This window comes from Hyperolius riggenbachi, chromosome 8 (genome assembly GCF_040937935.1).
Source record: "Hyperolius riggenbachi isolate aHypRig1 chromosome 8, aHypRig1.pri, whole genome shotgun sequence".
Lineage (NCBI taxonomy): Eukaryota > Metazoa > Chordata > Amphibia > Anura > Hyperoliidae > Hyperolius > Hyperolius riggenbachi.
The window spans coordinates 88,054,782-88,077,263 of record NC_090653.1 but is presented as its reverse complement, the minus strand read 5'-3'; the positions used below and the strand labels follow the sequence as shown (position 1 = coordinate 88,077,263).

Here is a 22,482-nt window from a genome sequence, read left to right as displayed (position 1 = left end):
CTCTCGGCGCCGAAGTAGGCGGAAAATACCCGATCGCCGTCGGGTCTGCTCTACTGCGCAGGCGCAAGTTTCCGGCGCCTGCGCAGTAGAGCGGACCCGACGGAGGTCGGGTATTTCCGTCTATTTCCGTGCCGAAAGTCGCCACAGCGCCCCCGCTGGAGCCAGCAAAGGTAAATATTGAACTGACAGTCGGCACAGTCGCCGGCTGTTCGGAGGGCTGCGGCGAGACCCCCGTGGGACAGAGGACGGCGTGGGAAGTCTCATTAGGATCCTGAGGCTTCCCCCACCCGAGGTGAGTACCCCCCAGGGGAGGTTTTTGTTGTTACAGAGTCTCTTTAAGAGAGGCCTCTAAGTCCACCCACCTAGTTTTGCCAATTGGTGTGGCACATTGAATGGTCTGAGCTAATCTAGAGGCCCAGAAGCAATGCAATAGCTTTGGAGCCCCAAATTTACCCTGGAGTTTGCTCCTGGCTAAATATTGATATTTAATCCTGGCAGGCTTATTACACCAGATAAATTATATGTGATTGATGCTTGCAAATGTCTGTCATAATTATGTCTATTGGTAGGGCCCTGAACAGATAGAGCAATTTAGGCAGGAGGGTCATCTTAACCGCCTCTATGCGTCCAATGAGAGAGAGAGATGGTACCTAGACCATTCCCTCAGGAGGTTTATGTAATAAGTTCAACATAGGGGTGTAATTAGTCGTATATACAGTGGCTTGCAAAAGTATTCGGCCCCCTTAAGGTTTTCCACATTTGGTCATATTACTGCCACAAACATGAATCAATTTCATTGGAATTCCACGTGAAAGACCAATACAAAGTGGTGTACACGTGAGAAGTGGAACGAAAATCATACAGGATTCCAAACATTTTTTTTAAAATAAATAACTGCAAAGTGGGGTGTGCATAATTATTCAGCACCCTGAGTCAATACTTTGACGAAACCACTTTGCTGCAATTACAGCTGCCAGTCTTTTAGGGTATGTCTCTACCAGCTTTGCACATCTAGAGACTAAAATCCTTGCCCATTCTTCTTTGCAAAACAGCTCCAGCTCAGTCAGATTAGATGGCCAGCGTTTGTGAACAGCAGTTTTAAGATCTTGCCACAGATTCTCGTTTGGATTTAGATCTGGACTTTGACTGGGCCATTCTAACACATGGATATGTTTTGTTTTAAACCATTCAATTGTTGCCCTGGCTTTAGGTTTAGGGTCGTTGTCCCCGCCGAAAGGTGAACTTCCACCCCAGTCTCAAGTCCCTTTGCAGACTCCAACAGGTTTTCTTCCAAGATTGCCCTGTATTTGGCTCCATCCATCTTCCCATCAACTCTGACCAGCTTCCCTGTCCCTGCTGAAGAAAAGCACCCCCAGAGCATGATGCTGCCACCTCACCATATTTTGAAAGTGGGGATGGTGTGTACAGAGTCATGTGCAGTGTTAGTTTTCCGCCACACATAATGAATTGCATTTTGGCCAAAAAGTTCCATTTTGGTCTCATCTGACCAGAGCACCTTCTTCCACATGTTTGCTGTGTCCCCCACATGGCTTGTGGCAAACTGCAAACGGACTTCTTATGCTTTTCTGTTAACAATGGCCTTCTTCTTGTCACACTTCCATAAAGGCCAACTTTGTGCAGTGCACAACTAATAGTTGTCCTATGGACAGATTCCCCCACCTGTGCTGTAGATCTCTGCAGCTCGTCCAGAGTCACCATGCGCCTCTTGACTGCATTTCTGATCAGCGCTCTCCTTGTTCGGCCTGTGAGTTTAGGTGGACGGCCTTGTCTTGATAGGTTTACAGTTGTGCCATACTCCTTTCATTTCTGAATGATCGCTTGAACAGTGCTCCGTGGGATGTTCAAGGCTTTGGAAATCTTTTGTAGCCTAAGCCTGCTTTAAATTTCTCAACTTTATCCCTGACCTGTCTGGTGTGTTCTTTGGACCTCATGGTGTTGTTGCTCCCAATATTCTCTTATCCCAATATTCTCTTCGACAACCTCTGAGGCCATCACAGAGCAGTTGTATTTGTACTGACATTAGATTACACACAGGTGCACTCTATTTAGTCATTAGCACTCATCAGGCAATGTCTATGGGCAACTGACTGTCACTCGGACAAAAGGGGGCTGAATAATTACGCCACACTCCACTTTGCAGTTATTTGTAAAAAATGTTTGGAATCATGTATGATTTTTGTTCCACTTCTCACATGTACACCACTTTGTATTGGTTTTTCATGTGGAATTCCAATAAAATTGATTCATGTTTGTGACAGTAAAGTGACAAAATGTGGAAAATGACACTTTGTGCCAAAAAATAATAATTTCCATTTCTTCTAACTTGCGACAAAAAAAAAATGAAATCTGCCACGGACTCACCATGCCCCTCTCTGAATACCTTGAAGTGTCTACTTTCCAAAATGGGGTCATTTGTGGGGTGTGTTTACTGTCCTGACATTTTGGGGGGTGCTAAATTGTAAGCACCCCTGTAAAGCCTAAAGGTGCTCATTGGACTTTGGGCCCCTTAGCGCAGTTAGGCTGCAAAAAAGTGTCACACATGTGGTATCGCCGTACTCAGGAGAAGTAGTATAATGTATTTTGGGGTGTATTTTTACACATACCCATGCTGGGTGGGAGAAATATCTCTGTAAATGACAATTTTTTGATTTTTTTTCACACACAATTGTTTATTTACAGAGATATTTCTCCCACCTAGCATGGGTATGTGTAAAAATACACCCCAAAACACATTATACTACTTCTCCTGAGTACGGCGATACCACATGTGTGGCACTTTTTTGCATATTAACTGCGCTAAGGGGCCCAAAGTCCAATGAGTACCTTTAGGATTTCACAGGTCATTTTTGTTTCAAGACTACTCCTCACGGTTTAGGGCCCCTAAAATGCCAGGGCAGTATAGGAACCCCACTAATGACCCCATTTTAGAAAGAAGACACCCCAAGGTATTCCGTTAGGAGTATGGTGAGTTCATAGAAGATTTTATTTTTTTTGTCACAAGTTAGCGGAAATTGATTTTATTTGTTTTTTTTCACAAAGTGTCATTTTCCGCTAACTTGTGACAAAAAATAAAATCTTCTATGAACTCACCATACTCCTAACGGAATACCTTTGGGTGTCTTCTTTCTAGAATGGGGTCATTTGTGGGGTTCCTATACTGCCCTGGCATTTTAGGGGCCCTAAACCGTGAGGAGTAGTCTTGAAACCAAATGTCGCAAAATGACCTGTGAAATCCTAAAGGTGGCCATACACTGGCCCGATTCACCGCCGTTTCGACAGCAGATTCGATCACTGGGATCGAATCTGCTGCCAATCGTTCGCGCTACACGCCGAATTTCGATCCTTTTCGTCAGATCCCGTCGATCGCTCCGTGCGGAAAATTAGCGTCGATCGCCCGCGGGTAGGGAGCGCGTCGCTAGCGGCGTTCGAGTACCCGACGACCGACGCAATAGAGCCGCATACATTACCTGCTCCGCCGGCACGTCTACGCCCGGTCACCGCTGCTCCGTGTCCGCGCTGGTCTCCGGCATGCTTCAGTTCCTCCGGCCCGGCAGGAAGTTTAAACAGTAGAGGGCGCTCTACTGTTTAAACTTCCTGCCGGGCAGGAAGAAGTAAAGCATGCCGGGGCCGGAGACCAGAGCGGAGACGGAGCAGCGGTGACCTGGGGACTGGACTCGCCCTGGCGGAGCAGGTAATGTTTGCGGGGGGGGGGGGGGGGGAGCGGCGGCGGCAGCACCACCACCACCACAACAGATTGGGCTCTATTCATAAAAAAGTTGTTGCGAGAAAACTCCTGGAGGGAAAATACCGCAGCGGTATTTTACACTTCTGGGTGGTCATTCAAAGAAATCTTGAAAGCTGCGATGCAAGTGCGGAGATCTCCCGCTGAAAGCTGGCGGTAAGCTGTCGGAAGGCATGCGGAAACACTTCAGCCGGCAGAGTCCCTCCGTGCACTGCTCTCTCTGGGAGGTCTGTCCCATTCACTTGTATGTAATCCGCAAAATCAGAGGAAGCGGTATTTCCGTCCACATACCGCTTCCTCTAATCTTTATGAATGGCCATTTTGTTACTTTTTTCTAGATAAATCTAGAAAAACACTGGAGAAGGCGGAAATTTCTCGCTCTGCTGGGGGATTGTAGATTTTCATGCGGGAACAGCTTTTTTGAATGCCCACTTTGCTAAATGGACGGGAAAATCCGCTGTTTTGAGCGGAAAACTTGCGGTAAGGTTTTATGAATAGAGCCCATTGTGAGCGGTTTCGGGCTGAAATCGGTTCACAATCTGTTTGCAGTATAGGTAGCCATACGATCCCTCTCTGATCAGATTCGATCAGATAGGGATCTGTCAGTTGGTCGAATCTGATGGCAAATCGACCAGTGTATGGCTACATTAAAGGTACTCATTGGACTTTGGGCCCCTTAGCGTACTTGGGGTGTAAAAAAGTGCCACACATTGTGGTACCGCTGTACTCAGGAAAAGTAGTATAAATGTGTTTTGGGTGTATTTTTACACATACCCATGCTGGGTGGGAGAAATATCTCTGTAAATGACAATTGTTTGATTTTTTTTTTTTTTTTTTTTTTTTTACACACAATTGTCCATTTACAGAGAGATTTCTCCCACCCAGCATGGGTATGTGTAAAAATACACCCCAAAACACATTATACTACTTTTCCTGAGTACGGCTGTACCACATGTGTGACACTTTTTTGCAGCCTAGGTGCGCTAAGGGGCCCAACGTCCTAGGCCTGAACGATTTTAGGAAAAAAATTGAATTGAGCGATTTCTGTCTGAAATTGCGATTTCGATTCGATGCACGGTTTCCTTCCAATCAAGCTTTGATCCCCCTCTTTGCCTAGTTGTTCCCTCCATCTCTCTTTGTGCCCCCTTTGCCTCTTTATGCCTCCTCTGGGTCTCTCTCTTGCCCCCTTTGTGTCTGTGCCCGCTCTTTCTCTCTGTGTACCTCTGTGCCTCCTCTGTCCCCCAAGCTGCATCAGTTCTGGACATAGCTTCTAATGCATGGAATACTTCCTGTATGTCATGTGACATACAGGAACCCGGAGTTTTGCCAAGCTCACTTCTTCAAACTTCCCACATGTGAAAATGACGTGATCGCGATAATTGCCGCTTTGACGATTCCGAAATTGTGATCTTGGTGATCACGATTTCGATTTAAATTCGATTTATCTTTCAGGCCTACAACGTCCTATTCACAGGTCATTTTGAGGCATTTGTTTTCTAGACTACCCTCACGGTTTAGGGCCCCTAAAATGCCAGGGCAGTATAGGAACCCCACAAGTGACCCCATTTTAGAAAGAAGACACCCCAAGGTATTCCGTTAGGTGTATGGCGAGTTCATAGAAGATTTTATTTTTTGTCACAAGTTAGTGAAAAATGACACTTTGTGAAAAAAAAACAACAATAAAAATCAATTTCCGCTAACTTGACAAAAAATAAATTCTTCTATGAACTTGTCATACACCTAACAGAATACCTTGGGGTGTATTTTTCTAAAATGGGGTCACTTGTGGGGTTCCTATACCGCCCTGGCATTTTACGGGCCCAAAACCGTGAGTAGTCTGGAAACCAAATGTCTTAAAATGACTGTTCAGGGGTATAAGCATCTGCAAATTTTGATGACAGGTGGTCTATGAGGGGGCGAATTTTGTGGAACCGGTCATAAGCAGGGTGGTCTTTTAGATGACAGGTTGTATTGGGCCTGATGTGATGGATAGGAGTGCTAGGGGGGTGACAGGAGGTGATTGATGGGTGTCTCAGGGGGTGGTTAGAGGGGAAAATAGATGCAATCAATGCACTGGGGAGGTGATTGGAAGGGGGTCTGAGGGGGATCTGAGGGTTTGGCCGAGTGATCAGGAGCCCACACGGGGCAAATTAGGGCCTGATCTGATGGGTAGGGGGTGACAGGAGGTGATTGATGGATGTCTCAAGGTGTGATTAGAGGGGGGAATAGATGCAAGCAATGCACTGGCGAGGTGATCAGGGCTGGGGTCTGAGGGCGTTCTGAGGGTGTGGGCGGGTGATTGAGTGCCCTAGGGGCAGATAGGGGTCTAATCTGATAGGTAGCAGTGACAGAGGGTGATTGATGGGTAATTAGTGGGTGTTTAGGGTAGAGAACAGATGTAAACACTGCACGTGGGAGGTGATCAGACGTCGGATCTGCGGGCAATCTATTGGTGTGGGTGGGTGATCAGATTGCCCGCAAGGGGCAGGTTAGGGGCTGATTGATGGGTGGCAGTGACAGGGAGTGATTGATGGGTGATTGACAGGTGATCAGTGGGTTATTACAGGGAAGAATAGATGTAAATATTGCACTGGCGAATTGATAAGGGGGGGGGGGGGGTCTGAGGGCAATCTGAGCGTGTAGGCGGGTGATTGGGTGCCCGCAAGGGGCAGATTAGGGTCTGATCTGATGGGTAACAGTGACAGGTGGTGATAGGGGGGTGATTGATGGGTGATTGATGGGTAATTAGTGGGTGTTTAGGGTAGAGAACAGATGTAAACACTGCACTTGGGAGGTGATCTGATGTCGGATCTGCGGGCGATCTATTGGTGTGGGTGGGTGATCAGATTGCCCGCAAGGGGCAGGTTAGGGGCTGATTGATGGGTGGCAGTGACAGGCGGTGATTGATGGGTGATTGACAGGTGATCAGGGGGATAGATGCATACAGTACACAGGGGGGGGGGGTGATCAGGAGGAAGCTGGGGGCAGTTTAGGGAATAAAAAAAAAAAGCGTTGACAGATAGTGACAGGGAGTGATTGATGGGTGATTAGGGGGGTGATTGGGTGCAAACAGTGGTCTGGGGGGTGGGCAGGGGGGGGGGGGGGGGGGTCTGAGGGGTTCTGTGGGCGATCAGGGGGCGGGGGGGAAATCAGTGTGCTTGGGTGCAGACTAGGGTGGCTGCAACCTGCCCTGGTGGTCCCTCGGACACTGGGACCATCAGGGCAGGAGGCAGCCTGTATAATACACTTTGTATACATTACAAAGTGCATTATACACTTTGTATGCGGCGATCCGGGTGCCAGTAACCCGCCGGCGCTTCCGAACCGCCGGCGGGTTACAGCGCAAGGTGGGCGGAGCCAGTCCCCGGCGACCGATCGCGTCACGAATTAAGCGATCACGCCGCCCATGCCCCTACAAGGACCGCCGCCTCTGGGCATGAGCTGGTCCTTGCGGCATCCACTTTCCGACCGCCCCTGTGCAGTGGGCGGTCGTTAAGTGGTTAAACCTAAAGCCAAATGCCGCAGATAGGGCTAGCTTCTGAGTGGTTAGATAAGCCAAAGGCAATAGCCTCGGATTTAAGCCCAATCTACACGATAGGATTCTTTATACGATTCGATTACGATTCCCGATCGGACATGTTGGATTTAATTGGATCGTAAATAGAATCGTAATCGAATCGCATAAAGAATCGTATCATGTAGATTGGGCTTTAGATTTATTTTAAAGCCAGAGATTCTGCAAAAGCTGTCTATAAATTTAAAGAGATTAGGAAGAGAGACCTGGGGATTAGATAAAGAGTAAATAGTGTCATCGGCAAAGAGAGCTATCTTGTAAGATGTATCCCTATTGTTGATTCCCGAAATATCCGGACAGTTTCTCACCAATATAGCCAGGGGCTCGATGCACAGGGCAAACAGAAGGGGAGAGAGGGGACACCCTTGGCGTGTGCCATTGAGAATTGGAATTTGTGACTATGTCAACCCCATGTTACAAACTACTGCTGTGGGTCCAGTATACATACTTCTCACTATGTTCAGAAACCCCACTGGTAGGCCAAACTTCTGAATCACAAACCTCATGCATCTCCAATCTACCCTGTTGAACGCCTTCTCCGCGTCCAAAGAGAGGAGCAGAGAAGGCGTCCGACAGGTCCGCATAACCGCCATATCCCCCAGCGTCCTACGGACATTGTCAGTGGTCTGGCGTCCCATTATAAAGCCTATCTGGATCCGGATGGATCACTGTATGGAGACATTTATTAAGCCTAATCGCAAAAACTTTTGCAATGATTTTAAGATCTATATTGATTAGCGATATTGGGCGATAATCTTTAACTTCAGCTGGGTCTCTACCCGGTTTAGGTATTACCACAATTGTAACTTTAAGCATTTCAGTCGGTAACTCTTCTTCTCCAAGCATGAGCCTGTTCATGAGAGTGGCCAATTCTGGGGCTAAAATTTCTTTATGCGTCTTATAATATGGGGAAGAGTATCCATCCAGGCCAGGGACCTTAGAGACTTTAAAGTGGATCCGAGATGAACTTTTACTCATGGCATAATTGTGTTCCTTTCCTATTGTTGATAGGGCATTCCTCAAGCCAAATACTTTGTTTTTGTTTTAATACTCTAATTCCCTATAAACTAAATAAACCACGCCCACAGGTTTTCAGAGAGCCAAGGCACTTTCAGACAGTAGCAAGGGCTCATGGGAGCTCAGTCTTGGCAGGAGGAGGGTGAGGTATTACTAGCCAGAGATTTTAGAGGAGGAGAGAGGAGGAGGGGGGATTCGTTTTTTTTTTGCTCAGGATGAAGATAAGCCTGCCTCTGTGTAATGTTTACAAACAACATGGCTGCTGTCGTATCACAGGAATAATCAATTATATTCTATTAAAGCTGTTTGCAGCTAGATTTGCTGTGTAAACTATCTAAACTTTAGATAAGATATATAGACAAGTTACTTGTTCTAGTTAGTTTTTCATCTCGGATCCGCTTTGATTGCCTCAAGGACTTCGTCAGGCATTACAGGTGTGTTAACACTAGCCCCGTGGGTGGCCTCCAACTTAGGTATATTTATTTGGGAGAGGTATTCTAAAATGGTTGGGGCTGAAGTTGACTTCTTGTCAGTCGTGTAGCCATTATAGAGGTCTTGGTAATATCTGGAAAATTGTCCTAGGATTAACCAGGGGTCATAGAGAAGCATACCCTGAGAGTCCCATACCTGATTGAGTCTGTTAAGGGCTAGTCTCTGCGAGAGTTTTCTGGCCAGCATTGTGTCGGGCTTGTTGCCCTTCTCATACAACTTTTGATTTGTAAGGCGCATTGAGTAGTCGGCTTTAGTGAACAGTAACAAACATAGCTCTTGTCTTAAAGTCTGGAGTTGTGTGAAAATATTTGAGTCACCTTCAGACGCATGTATGGATTCTAAGGCCCGGTTCACATTAGCGTTCGCTATCCGGATTTTCCGGATCTGATCCGGACCGCATACTGTACAAACGGAATGTACGTTCCGCATAGCAATGTAAAGTCTCTGCGGACGTTCACACGCGTCCGTTCCGTACGTACCGGAGCCGGATCGGATCCGGACTCTTTTCCAACATGCGCTATTTTTTGGGTCCGGATCTCCGGCCCACGCACCCGGACCTGAGCCTGACAGCACCATCCGGAACACAGAAACCAATGGGAAACGGAAGGCACAGAACACACTGCCTACAAAAACCTGACGTTCTACCCCACTTCCTATGCGTATCCAAGCGGCCATTTCGGATGAGGACACATGGGCCAAGCATGTCTGGAGTGGAGCAGCAGTGACAGACGTGCTGGAGCTGCTTGGCAGAATGTCGGAGGTGGAGGTGAGGCCTACAGCGGAGGAACCTGATTCTACAGGTGCACCAGGTGCCCCTTCTGCTGACCCCAACATTTTTTTCTTAAAATTTCGCTATTTTTTGCCCACGGATCCGGATGGCAGCCTGATGCAAACGGACCGGATCGGAACCGTACGGTTCCGATCCGGATCAGGTCCTGATCCGATCAGGATCCGGTCCATTTGCATGGCAAAACGCAAGTGTGAACGGGGCCTAAGCGTCTGACCTCCTTCATTAGGAAATCAATTCAGCCTTAGCTTGTCATTTTAGTCTTGCAGAGAGTTGGATAAATCAGGTAAGATAGTGGTTTTGTGTGCTGCCCATCTGATTGCCTGAGACGTATCAGAGGGGGGTTTAAATAAAAGAATTGCTTAAACTCCTCTAGTATTGAGCAAGCTGTTTCAGTGTTAACTAGCAGATAATAGTTCAATCTCCAGTTGGGGGGGGGGGGGGTGCTGCAGCGACAGTGCCACACGAGATCAGGATAGGCAACTACCAAAACTAAGACACAGGTAAAGAACACCATTGCATGGGGTAAGTAGGATGAAAAACTGCCACGCAAGGTCACTTCCATCTGTATGACCAAGTGAAGTAATATGGGTGGAAGTCATACCACATGACCTGTGAGGCAGAAGAAATTTTTATTACTATCTGTTCCAGTCAGTGACTCAGAGCACTAAACTATGAGAATTAACATGACAGCCAGGCAATCAGCATTTGTATAAAGACCAGCAATGGCAACGTTTGCGTTAATACTAGGGATGGTCAATGAGATGCAAGATTAAGCAAATTTATGTAGCTTGAAATTGGACCAATCAAATTTTACCACACCAAGATTTGATTGGTTCATTTTCAAGCAAAATTTGCACAGTGCTGCATCAACTCAAAATTATTTGCATCTCTTTGACCATCTCTAGTTAATACCAGGGCTGTGAAGTCGGTACAAAAATCTTCCGACTCCAACTCCTCCATTTCTGAAACTGAAACCATGACTCCGACTCCGGGTACCCAAAATGGCTCAGACTCCGACGTCTAATACTTAACAGGGCTGTGGATTTTGTACAAAAATCATGCGACTCCGACTCCACAGCCCTGGTTAATACTTTGTCTAGCTTGAAGTTTCTGAATACTGCACAAAAGATAAGGTTCTCTGACTCCGTTGGCTGCATGTTTGTTGCAGGTGAGCTAAATGGGAACTACTGAAGCACTGGCAAGACAGACAGGAAATCTATATGGAACAATGTGATTACCATAAATAATTAAATCAATCACATATGATATAACCCTTTCCATGGTTAAACAGATGAACAGGTAGGGCCCTTTTCCACTAGGCTGCGATCGAAGAGGATGGCGCCGGCAAATTAGGGTGCAGGATGAAGCCGATAAACGGCTTACTCTGCTCCTGCACAAGTCCCGGCGGCATTAATTACTATTCCCCCTCCAGGCCGCCATGGATAATGGGGGAAAGATGTAATTTGGCTGCCAGCTATTGTTGGCGGACGAATTACGCTGTTTTTAAGCAATTTGGGCTCCTTCTTTTGCCGGCGCCCAAATTAGCTTCTGAGCGCTGCTATAGCTGTAGTTCACATTATGGCCTATGGAGAGTCCAGATTTGCGGCGCCAATTTGTTCTGCTTCGCATGCCGAATGCAGCAGCACTGCGAGTTACATGTAAATCACAGATCTCATTTCCCACTAGCGGGATTCGTTTTTAATGCAATCGCCAGCTTGTGTGATTCTTCGTGCAATAGTGTTCTGTTCCTGACGGCTTCACGGCGCAAATGCGGCTAGTGGAAACTGCTAGTTGCAGTGGAAGTCCCATAACATCAATGCAGGTTTGTACTTACATTGGTCCAGAGGTGGGGGGACACTTCCTTGTACCCATGGAGTGTGATCATCAACAATATTAATGGTCAGATTTGGATGCCAGTGGGAGATTATTTCAATAGGACCAAAGTCTTCAGCCCTCTGAAATGACAACATGGAGAGCATTAGATTCCTCTGAACATTAAGTCACATATAAAATGCAAGCTTGACGAGGGCAACACCCACCTTGATCACTTCTGGATCCGCCTCTGTTTCACCCGTCAGCAAATTTTTGGTCTTGAGGAATCGCTTACGCTTGTATTTATTAAGCACTGTGCAAGAAAACAGTCATGTGAGGAAAAACACCAAGGGAAAATATAAAAACAAGATGGCACAAGAGTGAAGAGGAAACATGAGATGAAGCACATAAAAATAAAAAAATGGGGGGGGTGGTCGGGAGAGAGGGGAATCAATAAATCCCTTACTGCGAGATGTGTGAACAGTAGCCAGCCTTCGGTACAGAGCCTTCCGACTGGGGTCTGGGTGAAAGCCGCTCTTCGTAAGATATACATGAATGTAGAAGGAGCCATTGTTCTGTACTCCCTGAAACAGATCAAGCAGCAGACTGAGCATCACACGCAACAAGCAAAGCCACTTCTGTGGCAATTAAATATGTTACAGTCAAGTAAAAGTTACCATGTATTATACCCACAGAAAGTTCATTCTAAACATAAAGGCAAAAAGTAGGGCTGTTTAGTCGGTACAAAAATCATCCGACTTGGACGTTTAGGAAACCTACGACTCCAGGTACCCAAAATTGCTCTTCCTCCTCGGCCTATTACATATCAGGGCTGTAGAGTTGGCACAAAAATCATCCGACAACTCAGTTTATGAAACCACCAACTCCAACTCCAGGGCCCACATGCAATTGGAACTTTTCTCTTAAGTTATTGGCATCTCCCAGGAGATAATTTTTATATTCTGATATATATGCTGATATTCCCCAAAGCACTTCACAGACTGCATCAAACAGATCAGGTCATTAACCATCCCTCAGAGGAGCTCATAGCATGAACCCTGCCGGAGGATGATATCCCTAAAGGTGGCCACACACCATACAATTTAATATCTGTTCAATTCAAGAATTTCAATCAATTTTTCTTACTGATTAAAATATTTCAAAAATATGGCCAATGTACCACACACACACACGTTACATTTTTCCCCAATTATGATAAAAATGATTGGAAACAGAAAATTGCGAGGGTGTGTATATTGATAACTTGACAATCTAACACACACCATACAATCTTAAGAAAAATTGAAGAAAAATTTCCAGCTGTCCGGATCGATAAAAAAAAATCGGAAAAAAAAAAAAAACCCCACACGGGAAATACGATCGGATTTTTCAGTCTAATGATTTTTTTCGGGAGATCCGATCATATTTATCGAATTGCTGTAAAATTGGATCATTTTATTGTATTGTGTGTGGCCACCTTGAGATAGTCTAAAGAACCTATGGCTCGGGAGCCAGACGTGGCTCTTTTGATGACAACATCTGGCTCACAGACAAAATCGGTAGAGGTTGATTCACTAAGCTACACTGCTCAAGCAGCACAGCTTAGTGTGGCAGCGCAAGTAACATTTTCAATGCAGTGCACGCTACTACTGTAGCATGCACAACTAACGTACTTGCGCTATCCCAAAACGAACGGCTGCTCCAATTATCCCACTCTGGACCCTGTCAGGTCCAGTGACTTTGTAGGACGAGATCCCCACACTTTGATTGGCCCAATAGGCTGCCTGTCACTTGACAGGCAGCCTATTGGGCCAAAGTGCAGGGATCTCGTCCTACAAAGTGAATCAACCCCCAAGTCACCTAGCTAATTGTACAAGCTGTTAGTCTGCATTTGTCCTGTCTGGCTCTCGGGGAAATTGCTGATGTTGCTGAAACCAAAGAGAAGCTGAAGACGTGCCTGACACTTTCGCTGCCTGGCGAATCAACTGTATACACATCACCATGGCAACAGGGACGTGAGCCCTACTGCCCCAGTTTGAAACATATTGTATGGCTCTCACAGAATTACATTTTAATATGTGGCATTTATGGCTCTCTCAGACAAAAAGGTTCCTGACCCCTGGTCTAAGGCCAATCTGTGGCCGGGACCAGTTACGGTAACTTACCATTATGTTCCTGGAAAAAATCCACGCAAAAATAAGGAGAATAAACAAACTCCATGCAGATAGTGTCCTGGTCGAGATTCAAACCTGGGACCCAAGCACTGCAAGGCGAGAGTGACAACAACATAGTCATTGTTCCACCCATATTAATTTATTCCTGATCTATCACATTTTTCCTGGTCCTAATTCAAATTATGCCATATAGGAGTCTCTGCAGCCAACAGGAAGACTCCACATCTGCTCCAGGCTGGTAATCGGGCAAGTTTTCATGCTGCTGACACAACATTGGACTCCAAATGGAGCGGTTAAGATCTGCTTCATAAGAAAGCCCCCACTGCCTTCTAGATCAGGGCTGTCCAAATTGTGGCCTGCACCCAGCTTGTGGGCCGCACCTGGCCCGAGAGCTCTTGCTGTGGCTAGTCTGTTTGCTGTGTACCCCCCCCCCCTCCCTCTCACTACTTTTGCTACGCCCACATCTTTCTCTCAGCTCCGCCCCTAAAAGCCAATATGTGCTGCTTCGCCCCCTCCCCCAGATCAAGACTCTTGGGAGCTTGGTCCCCCACATCCATGAAGTTGGACAGCACTGCTCTAGATAAGCTCCCATCATGCATTGCAATGCAGCACCTGCAAATCTAGCACCACTGTAGTAAAGTCAGCAGCCAATAATTACTGTTGTCATATCTTTTAGTTTGGACCAGGTGACAGGTAGGACACTGAACACCTTGATTAAATTATTCACAAATTTTTAAGCCAAAAAGACCCATTATTAACAATAAACGTACATTTCATATACCAGTATTAGGCTTCTATTCCACCAAGATTAGTTCTTTGAGAAGGATAAATTAGCTGCAATAATTTTCAATCAAATGCAACTGATCAAGTGGAAGAACCTGAAAATGCTATTTAATTGTATCAGGTTTTTTTTAAATGCTTAATTTAAAGCGGACCTGAACTCTTGCACAAAACTGAAGGAAAAGCTATAGAAATGCACCCTGTATGCAGTTAGAGAATTTAATCTATTTTGCCCTCATCTGTGACTATGGATGATCCATGATATGCAAATGTTTCTGAGTCAACGCAAATTTTTTTAGCAAATATATGCAGTTGTCACGGCTCAAAGAGGGGAAAGCGAGCGGTGCACAGCACCATAAACTTCAAATACAAGAAGTGAGCAGTGACGTCACTCACTGTATACAGTCATACAGAGCTCGCAGAGCCGTTCACCGCTCGCTTTCCTCTTCTCTATGATCAGCAACAGCCCCTGATCGGAGGTCTGAGAAAGTATGCCGGGCAGGAGGCAGCGAGTAAGAGGTACAGAAGGAGACAAAATGCAAAGAGGTTTGACTGTGGATTGAGGCACATGGGGGACAGACAGGGGGCGGGCAGTGGTGGAAGGCAAACATCGATGGTGAGCCCCCACACAACACTGCAAATCGTCCCAGCACCCTAGACACAGGCCTTGGTGGCCTTCCCCTACATCCGGCACTGCATTTTGTACTTTTACAGGCTGGCTCCACAAACTTTTACTGAAGTCTAGAGCCCATATGCAATTTTTTTTTTTTTCACCTGAGTTTTCTCCTAGGAGAGAACTTTTATCTTTTTAAACTAATCTTTCAGCATCTTACAACTGAAAAAGTACCCACAAGTTGGTGAAGAAGTACTATAAAAATAACTGAGTATTTTCTTGCTTGCTGGTGGCTTAAAAGGCATTTTATGACAAGTTGTGAAATTATCACCTTGGAGAAAACTCAGGAGAAAAAAAAAAAGTTAATTGCATATGGCCCTAGATCTCAGAAGCGAGCAGTAAAAAACATTTACTGTATGTTTCCTGTAAGATATGTTCTTAAAGTGCACCTTTAGTAAAAAAAAAAAAAAAGTCCATTTAATTACCTGGGGCTTCTTCCAGCCCTCTAAAGACCTCCTGTTCCCTCGCCGTCAGTGTTCCCCAACCCTGTCCTCAAGGACCACCAACAGAACATGTTTTGTGAAGATCCACTGAGGTAGTTAGTTAGCACTACTGAGACACTAATTACCCCACCTGTGCATGTTTGTTATATTCTGCAAAACATGTACCTTTGGTGGGCCTTGATGACAGGGTTGGGGAACTCGCCGTGATTCCACTCTCAGTCGTTCCTCTGCTGTCCCCCTCTGTAATCTGACTGACTGCTTCATTTTTTTGTGAACGTCGCATCCTTTAAAAGACTCCCGTGGCCGGGACCATTTTGCGCATGTGCAGTAGCAATGTTTGCTTACTGCGCAGGAGTGGAGAGAGGATGTGTGTGGCGCATGGCAGCCAGTGTTTGAGGGGGACATCGGTGGAACAGTGGAGTGCTGGTTGATGGCGAAGGACCAGGAAGACTTCAGGGTGCTGAGAGAAGCTCCAGGTAAATAAATGGGCATTTAAAAAAAAGAAAATAATTTAGATTTCCTTTAATATTTTATGTTAACGTAAAAAAAATTTCATGTAAGTTTAGCATGAAACGTAAAAAAATTAGAAAAACCCTAATACCCTCAGACAGAATAAGATTGTCCAATGAAACACGTGTTCTCACCTCTGGAACATTTACGTCAGCGTACTGCTCGTAGCAGCCGTCTCGATTTTCGCCACTACTCCAGTCGCCGTATACTAAGTCCCGCTGCTCCCAAAAGAGGGCATCACTGGAATTAAAGTCTGTAAAGTGCTCTTTCTCTGAAACGAACACATGAAGGTCCTGCGAGGCAAGAAACCAACACAAATGACAGGATAAGGGGTAATTCCACTTCACATAAAAATACAGCAGAGGAAAAGAACCACATTACATATGGGGAAGGAGAGGTGGGGGTTGTCTATCGGGTGTTCAGAAGTCAAGCTTTGCTAATGCTGAGAGCTTTGGTGCTGGATCGTTTTGATCAATTTTCTGGGTGGCCATGTGGCGGCACTGACATCTGCCACATTCAACTGTTGTGATAAAATCTGCCGTATAAGGATTTTGCAAATCCAGTAATTTGATCTGAAACCATCAGTTGTTAGTCAGCTGGGGGGTGGTGGCTTCAGCTGGGTAATCTTTCAACCCATCTTATCCATGTGACTAAATGGTTCAAGGCTGACAGGTGTAACAAGGCAGCAGGCAGTCCCCAAGCATCTATGAGCTGGTGTAGCAGGTGGATTTTATTTTTGCTTTTGCAAAAATTAACTTTTTACGAACAATTTAAAATGTCCTTTTAAATACCATTTATATATATGAACAGTTACCCCCTCGACTTATATGTGAATTAGTGGAGCAGGAGGGATGGTGGAGTGGGTTTTGTTGTTGGCAGAGGAGCGTAAAGATCGTGCACTAGTGCTCCTGCTCTTTCCAGCTGGATCCCTGTTGTGTCCATGTGTCCATGCGCTCCCCCCCCATCCTCTGCAATATGGTGTGCAGAGTGCGCTGCTCAAGACTACCGGTGTTCTTTGGCTTGTGGAGCAGAGCATGCAAGCAACATGTCAGTGGTGCAATGATCGGGAATTTCTCCTGTGTGGCACTGCTTCTCATATCTATGACGCCATCTAGTGGCATCTTGAGACACAGCTGTATCATCATTGGGAAACATATGGCTATGGGGAGAAGGTACGGCTTGTATTGAGGGCACATTTAGCTACTGTGGAGGGGGCTATACTGGGGAGGAGGCCTAGACATGTGTCAATCATTTTTTTCCTGGTTTCTGGGGGAAAAGTGGGTACATCGGCTTATATGAGAGTATATACAGTATGGTACATATAAGGAACCTTTGCCTTAACTGTGGCTCTAACTTAATATGTGCAGCTGATTCCACCCTACATTGTTCAGTGCTGGAGTTGTGGTGGTAGCGATCATACCATTAGGGAATCCTTGGGGAAGAGATTGCGGCTTGGAGGTCGAGGAGTTCCTGTGGGTGTGGCTTGGTCCTGGGGTGTTGAGCCTCGGCGAAACCAGCTGCTGATGGCCCATATGATAAAAATCCTGAAGGAAAAAGAAACATCTTAAGGTTTTTATCACTAATCAAAGGAACACAACACAGATCAGATTTTCTTTGTGGAAGACTTCTCTCCGTAAATGAACATATCAACATTTCTACACAGTTTAATTAGATTTCAACTTTGTTTTATGAACAACATAAGGATACTTGTAGGCAGGGCTGTGGAGTCCGTACAAAAATCATTTCACTCCAACTTTTTAGTTTATGAAACTTCCCACTCTAGATACCCAAAATGACTCCGACTCCACCGCCCTGCTTGGTTGAGATCACTTACCTGAACAGAACTCCTTTTATCACCTGCCATGCATTGGGGGGAGGTGGCTGTTGTTGCTGCTGCTGTTGGGGGTTTTGTTGGTCGGGAGCAACAGCTGCTTCAGTTCCGACAGAGCCATTTAGGCTGGCCTGTAAGAGAAAAAAGAAACATCTATCTATAGCAATGTTTCAAGTATAGATGGAATACCACAGATATATACAGAACATTCTAATAATAATATATCCAGGGATGTACCAGTGGCTGATGCTGGGATGCAGCACTCATGTTTAAACATTTCTGCGAGCATAAGAGACTGGTATAAAGTACACTTGAAGTGAGAGGGATAGGCTTCAGCCTGCACATAATCATCTTTACTACTGGCAAGCATGAAAAAAGACAGACAGCAGCAACTGCCATTACCTATAACCACACCCCCTAACAATGCAATAATTTTTTTTTTATAGATATACCTGGGCAGAGGGAAATGCTGGTTGCTAGGCAGCTGGAAACAGCTGTTATTTCCCACAACGCAACAAGGCTCACACAGTGTGATGTCAGCACCCAGATCCTGACATCACACTGTGGGAGGGGTTTCACCACAATATCAGCCACACAGAGCCCCCTGATGATGTCTTTGAGAAAAGGCAAAGATTTCTCATGGGAAAGGGGGTATCAGCAACTGATTGGGATGAAGTTCTATCCTTGAACCCTTCCCACTCATTTAAAACATCCAACATTTAAAAAGAACCCGAGGCAGCATAAAATAGAAATACAAAAACGGAAAAAAAATGGATCGTGAAGAAGGAAGCCTCTGGATCCCCTGGAGGCCTCGCACATCCTCCTGCAGACCACACTGCTGCCCGGGACCCTACTGATATTTGCACCCCATTCATGCACAACGGCGGTACTGCATATGTGCAAGCTTTTGTCGGCTATGTTCTGAGGGGTACAGGCGCGGCAACGGTGTGGCCAGCGCGACGTCAGAAGCTTCTGCTTTATTTTATTTTTTTTACCGCCTCAGAAAGACTTTAAATAAAAAACTGTATAGAATAGGAACAACTACTATGATTAGAATCCCCATAATGGTTCTCATAAATTCCCAAATGATCGCATACTGTGATCCTAGACATCACAAACAGGTTTTACTGTAATTAGATTTGTTTCTAGCTAACAGCTGGGGAGTCTTTGCATTATTTCCGCCCTGTCTTTCCTCTGCAACAATTAGACGCTTCTAACGTATTGCACAAGAAGTGCAGAGGAAGATAGAGGAAGGCAGATTGACCCCGACAAGTGTGAGGTTATACAGGGATTTTCAACGGGAAAAAAAACTATAGAAAAAGCCTTGGGGCAGAGGAGTACATGGAGCAATACCTCCTAACAGATACGTATCCTACTGTGGATGTGCTCATTATCTGTGCAGGATACATTTGCATTCACTGGTTGCATGAGAAGCTCAGGAGGTTGGCCTTCATGTGGCTTCTTGTCATATATCTATGGATGTATAGAAAGAGCAACCTCTTTTACTGGAGGTGTCATGTCTAACTGCTAACTCCTTGTGTGTTTGCACCAGAGACCCTTTAAGGCAGGGGTCCCCGAACATTTTGGGTCGAGGGCCGGATCAACATACTTCAGACTGCTGGGGGGCCGGAGTATACATAATATGATGTAGAAGTCTTTGCGGGCCAGAAGCATACCCAGGTGACAACCTGCAGTCTAATTGGACAACAGTGTCACCTGATGTGGAATTTGATTGGAAACCAGCGAATTACTGCTTTCTGGCTCCATTCTATATGCAGACCACCAATATTTAAAGATGTAGCTGACCGCATCTATAATACATTTTGTGTGGGGGGCCGGAAACAAAGCCTCAGGGGGCCACATTCGGCCTGCGGGCCTTAGTCTGAGGACCACTGCTTTAAGGGCTCATACACTGACAACGTATGTCGCCCATCACGTGGCAGACGGGAGCGTCGCAAATGGATCAGAGTCACTGAGAGGCTAATTTCTCTACAAACATACAGGGTGCATTTCTCTCTGTTTTCCTTGTGTCCTGAGTTCAGATCCATTTTAAAGGACAGCTGAACCGAGAGGGATATGGCAGCTGCCATTGCCTAGCTGTCCTGCTGATCCTCTGCCTCTAATACTCCATAGACCCTGAATAAGCATGCAGAGCAGAAATCTCTAAGGGCCCATTCACACTTTTAATCGCAAACCGCTAGCGCGGTTAACGCAGAAAAATCACTGGACAAATAAGCGTTCATTGTGCGATCAGCTCTTTAAGCACTGAATCGCAAAATGCTGCAGGTAATGCGAATCACCTGTGATCAGCGGCAATCACGGTATTGAGATCACTGCCATAGGATTAATATTACGCTAACGCTTCGACGATTAGTGGGAATCACCCACTAATCGCTCTAGTGAATGAAGTCTGACTGGATTGGCTCCATACTGGTTTCAGGTATGTGACGCAGCAGACAACTGGTACTATTTAACCGGTATGAGAGTGCGGAAGTGAGAATCTACACAGCATCTGTGGCATTCTAACGGAGTGTAGATTATATGCCACAGCTTTCCACAGTCTTAAGCCAATCCCTGCTCACCGCCACCACAGAATCTGCTGTCACGTGGCAGCAGAGCTTCCTCCTATGGGTAAGGAGCCAGTTCCATTGGCTCCTTACCAGGTGAGCACTGACCGTTCTAATTAAAAAAAGGCTCTGGTCCTTAACTACCTGAAGACCGCTCCACGCCCATGGGCGTGGCCGCGACGGCAGTCCCAGGACCGCCTAACGCCAATTGGCGTCAGGTCCTGGGGCCAGCTAATGCAGGAGATCACGCACAGGCTGAGCGCGCATCTCCTGCTCGGAGTGGAGTTCTGCCCCGCCTTCAGTCTCCAGGTGGCGATCGCCTCTCGGGAGGCAGATGGCGAAACAGCCTTCTTTACACATTGTACAGCGCTGCGATCAACAGCAGCGCTGTACTGGGGTCAGCCGTGTGACACGGCTGTCCCCTCCTGTTGGCGGTAATCGGCTGTCATAGGCTGAAGCCTATGACAGCTGATCACATGGATTGGCCAGCCGAGGGAGGGAGGGGGGGGGGGGGGAATATAAACAAAAAAACAAACAAACAAACAATCAAAAAAAAAGCATTAAGTGAAAAATAAGCAAACAAATAAACATCCGGGGGGGATCTGACCCCACCAAAAGAGAGCACTGTTGGTGGGGAGAAAAGGAGGGGGGAATCACGTGTGTGTGCTCTGTTGTGCGGCCCTGCAGCTAGGCCTTAAACCTGCGATGGCCATTTTCACAATAATTAGCCTGGTCTTTAGTGTGGGTTTTCCACTGTGGTCCTCAAGTGGTCAAGGGGCCGGAACAATGCCGTTCTAAATGAGTTAAAAGGAAATAAACATGGCAGCCTCCATATCCCTCTCACTTCAGGTTCCCTTTAAAACCATTCCCAGTGGGACGCGGCATTGTGTTCCCTGTTTCACAGGAACGCAACAAAAAAGTTGAACCGCACATTATGTCCGCATACACATGAAATTTGAATGCAAGGAAAAATGATTTGCATCTCATTGAACATCCCTAATGGTGTGAATTGTATCTAGTGTGTGAAGGGGGTGGAGATTACTTTCATGGCTATTTCTGGTTCAGCCACACCCAGGATGGGAAACCCCCTCTCTTCCGCCACACTCTTCTGACATCTTCCGCTGCTCTCCCCAGTGACCAGGAAGTGGCTCTCTGGAGAGTAACAGCATTATAAATAAAAATATAATATACTAGCGAACCTAAGCCCGTTTAAAAACAGGCTCTAGGTCTGTGTTTTTTGCCGCGCGCCCGTCACCCGCGCGCACACCCCTGGCCTGCGGCCCGCTCCACAGCCGACCGCCCGCTCGGCTCCCTGGCCCCGTTCTCTTGTCTCTGTGAGGCTGGGTCCGTGCTGCACACATGCGCAGTAGCAAAAAGCATGGACAACGCTACACAGAGACAGGTGTACGCAGGGACATAGGGGTTTTATTATATAGGATAAAAGGAAAGTCCCAGCTGCTTACCGGTAGCCGTGTTTCGGCGAGTCCTCCAGGATGGCTAAGGATGAGACATTGTCTGCTCCCTCCCCAAACGGAAACACCTGCAAGAGTTAAAAGTTTAAGGCACTGCCCTATAAAGGACCTCCCCTTCCCTGTACATTCAGTTTATACTAGAGTAATTCCCATTTCATCATACATACGTAACATATCTAATAATAGGGTTGGGAACTAAGCAGCCATCCTGGAGGACTCGCCGAAACACGGCTACCGGTAAGCAGCTGGGACTTTCTCCCATCGTCCTCCAGGATGGCTAAGGATGAGACAAACGAGAGATTTACCTTAGGGAGGGATGATGGCTTGTAACACTTTACGTCCAAAACTCTGGTCTTGGCTGGATAGCAGCTCCACTCTATAGTGCTTCACAAACGTTCTATGAGAAGACCATGTTGCTGCTTTACAAATTTGTTCCAGACTCGCTCCTGATCTTTCTGCCCAAGATGCTGCTAAAGATCGAGTGGAATGGGCTGTGATCTTGGAAGGGGCTGACTCCTGTGACTCCTTATAAGCCCAGCAAATCAGTTGCTTCACCCATCTAGCTATTGTTGCCCTGGATGCCT

General features: G+C 46.3%; 1 protein-coding gene across 1 annotated transcript in view; it reads right to left on the bottom strand.

Annotated features, from left to right (window-relative positions):
• The window catches only part of CLPTM1 (CLPTM1 regulator of GABA type A receptor forward trafficking), a 77,204-nt gene that overhangs the window by 33,349 nt on the left and 21,373 nt on the right, over positions 1 to 22,482 (bottom strand). Inside the window, exons 2-7 of the mRNA XM_068250880.1 lie at positions 17,863 to 17,990; positions 17,449 to 17,572; positions 16,163 to 16,321; positions 11,915 to 12,032; positions 11,676 to 11,761; positions 11,471 to 11,591 (exon numbers count right to left, since the gene is read on the bottom strand). Coding sequence (XP_068106981.1) covers positions 11,471 to 11,591; positions 11,676 to 11,761; positions 11,915 to 12,032; positions 16,163 to 16,321; positions 17,449 to 17,572; positions 17,863 to 17,990 — 736 coding nt within the window. The remainder of the gene's footprint in view (positions 1 to 11,470; positions 11,592 to 11,675; positions 11,762 to 11,914; positions 12,033 to 16,162; positions 16,322 to 17,448; positions 17,573 to 17,862; positions 17,991 to 22,482) is intronic.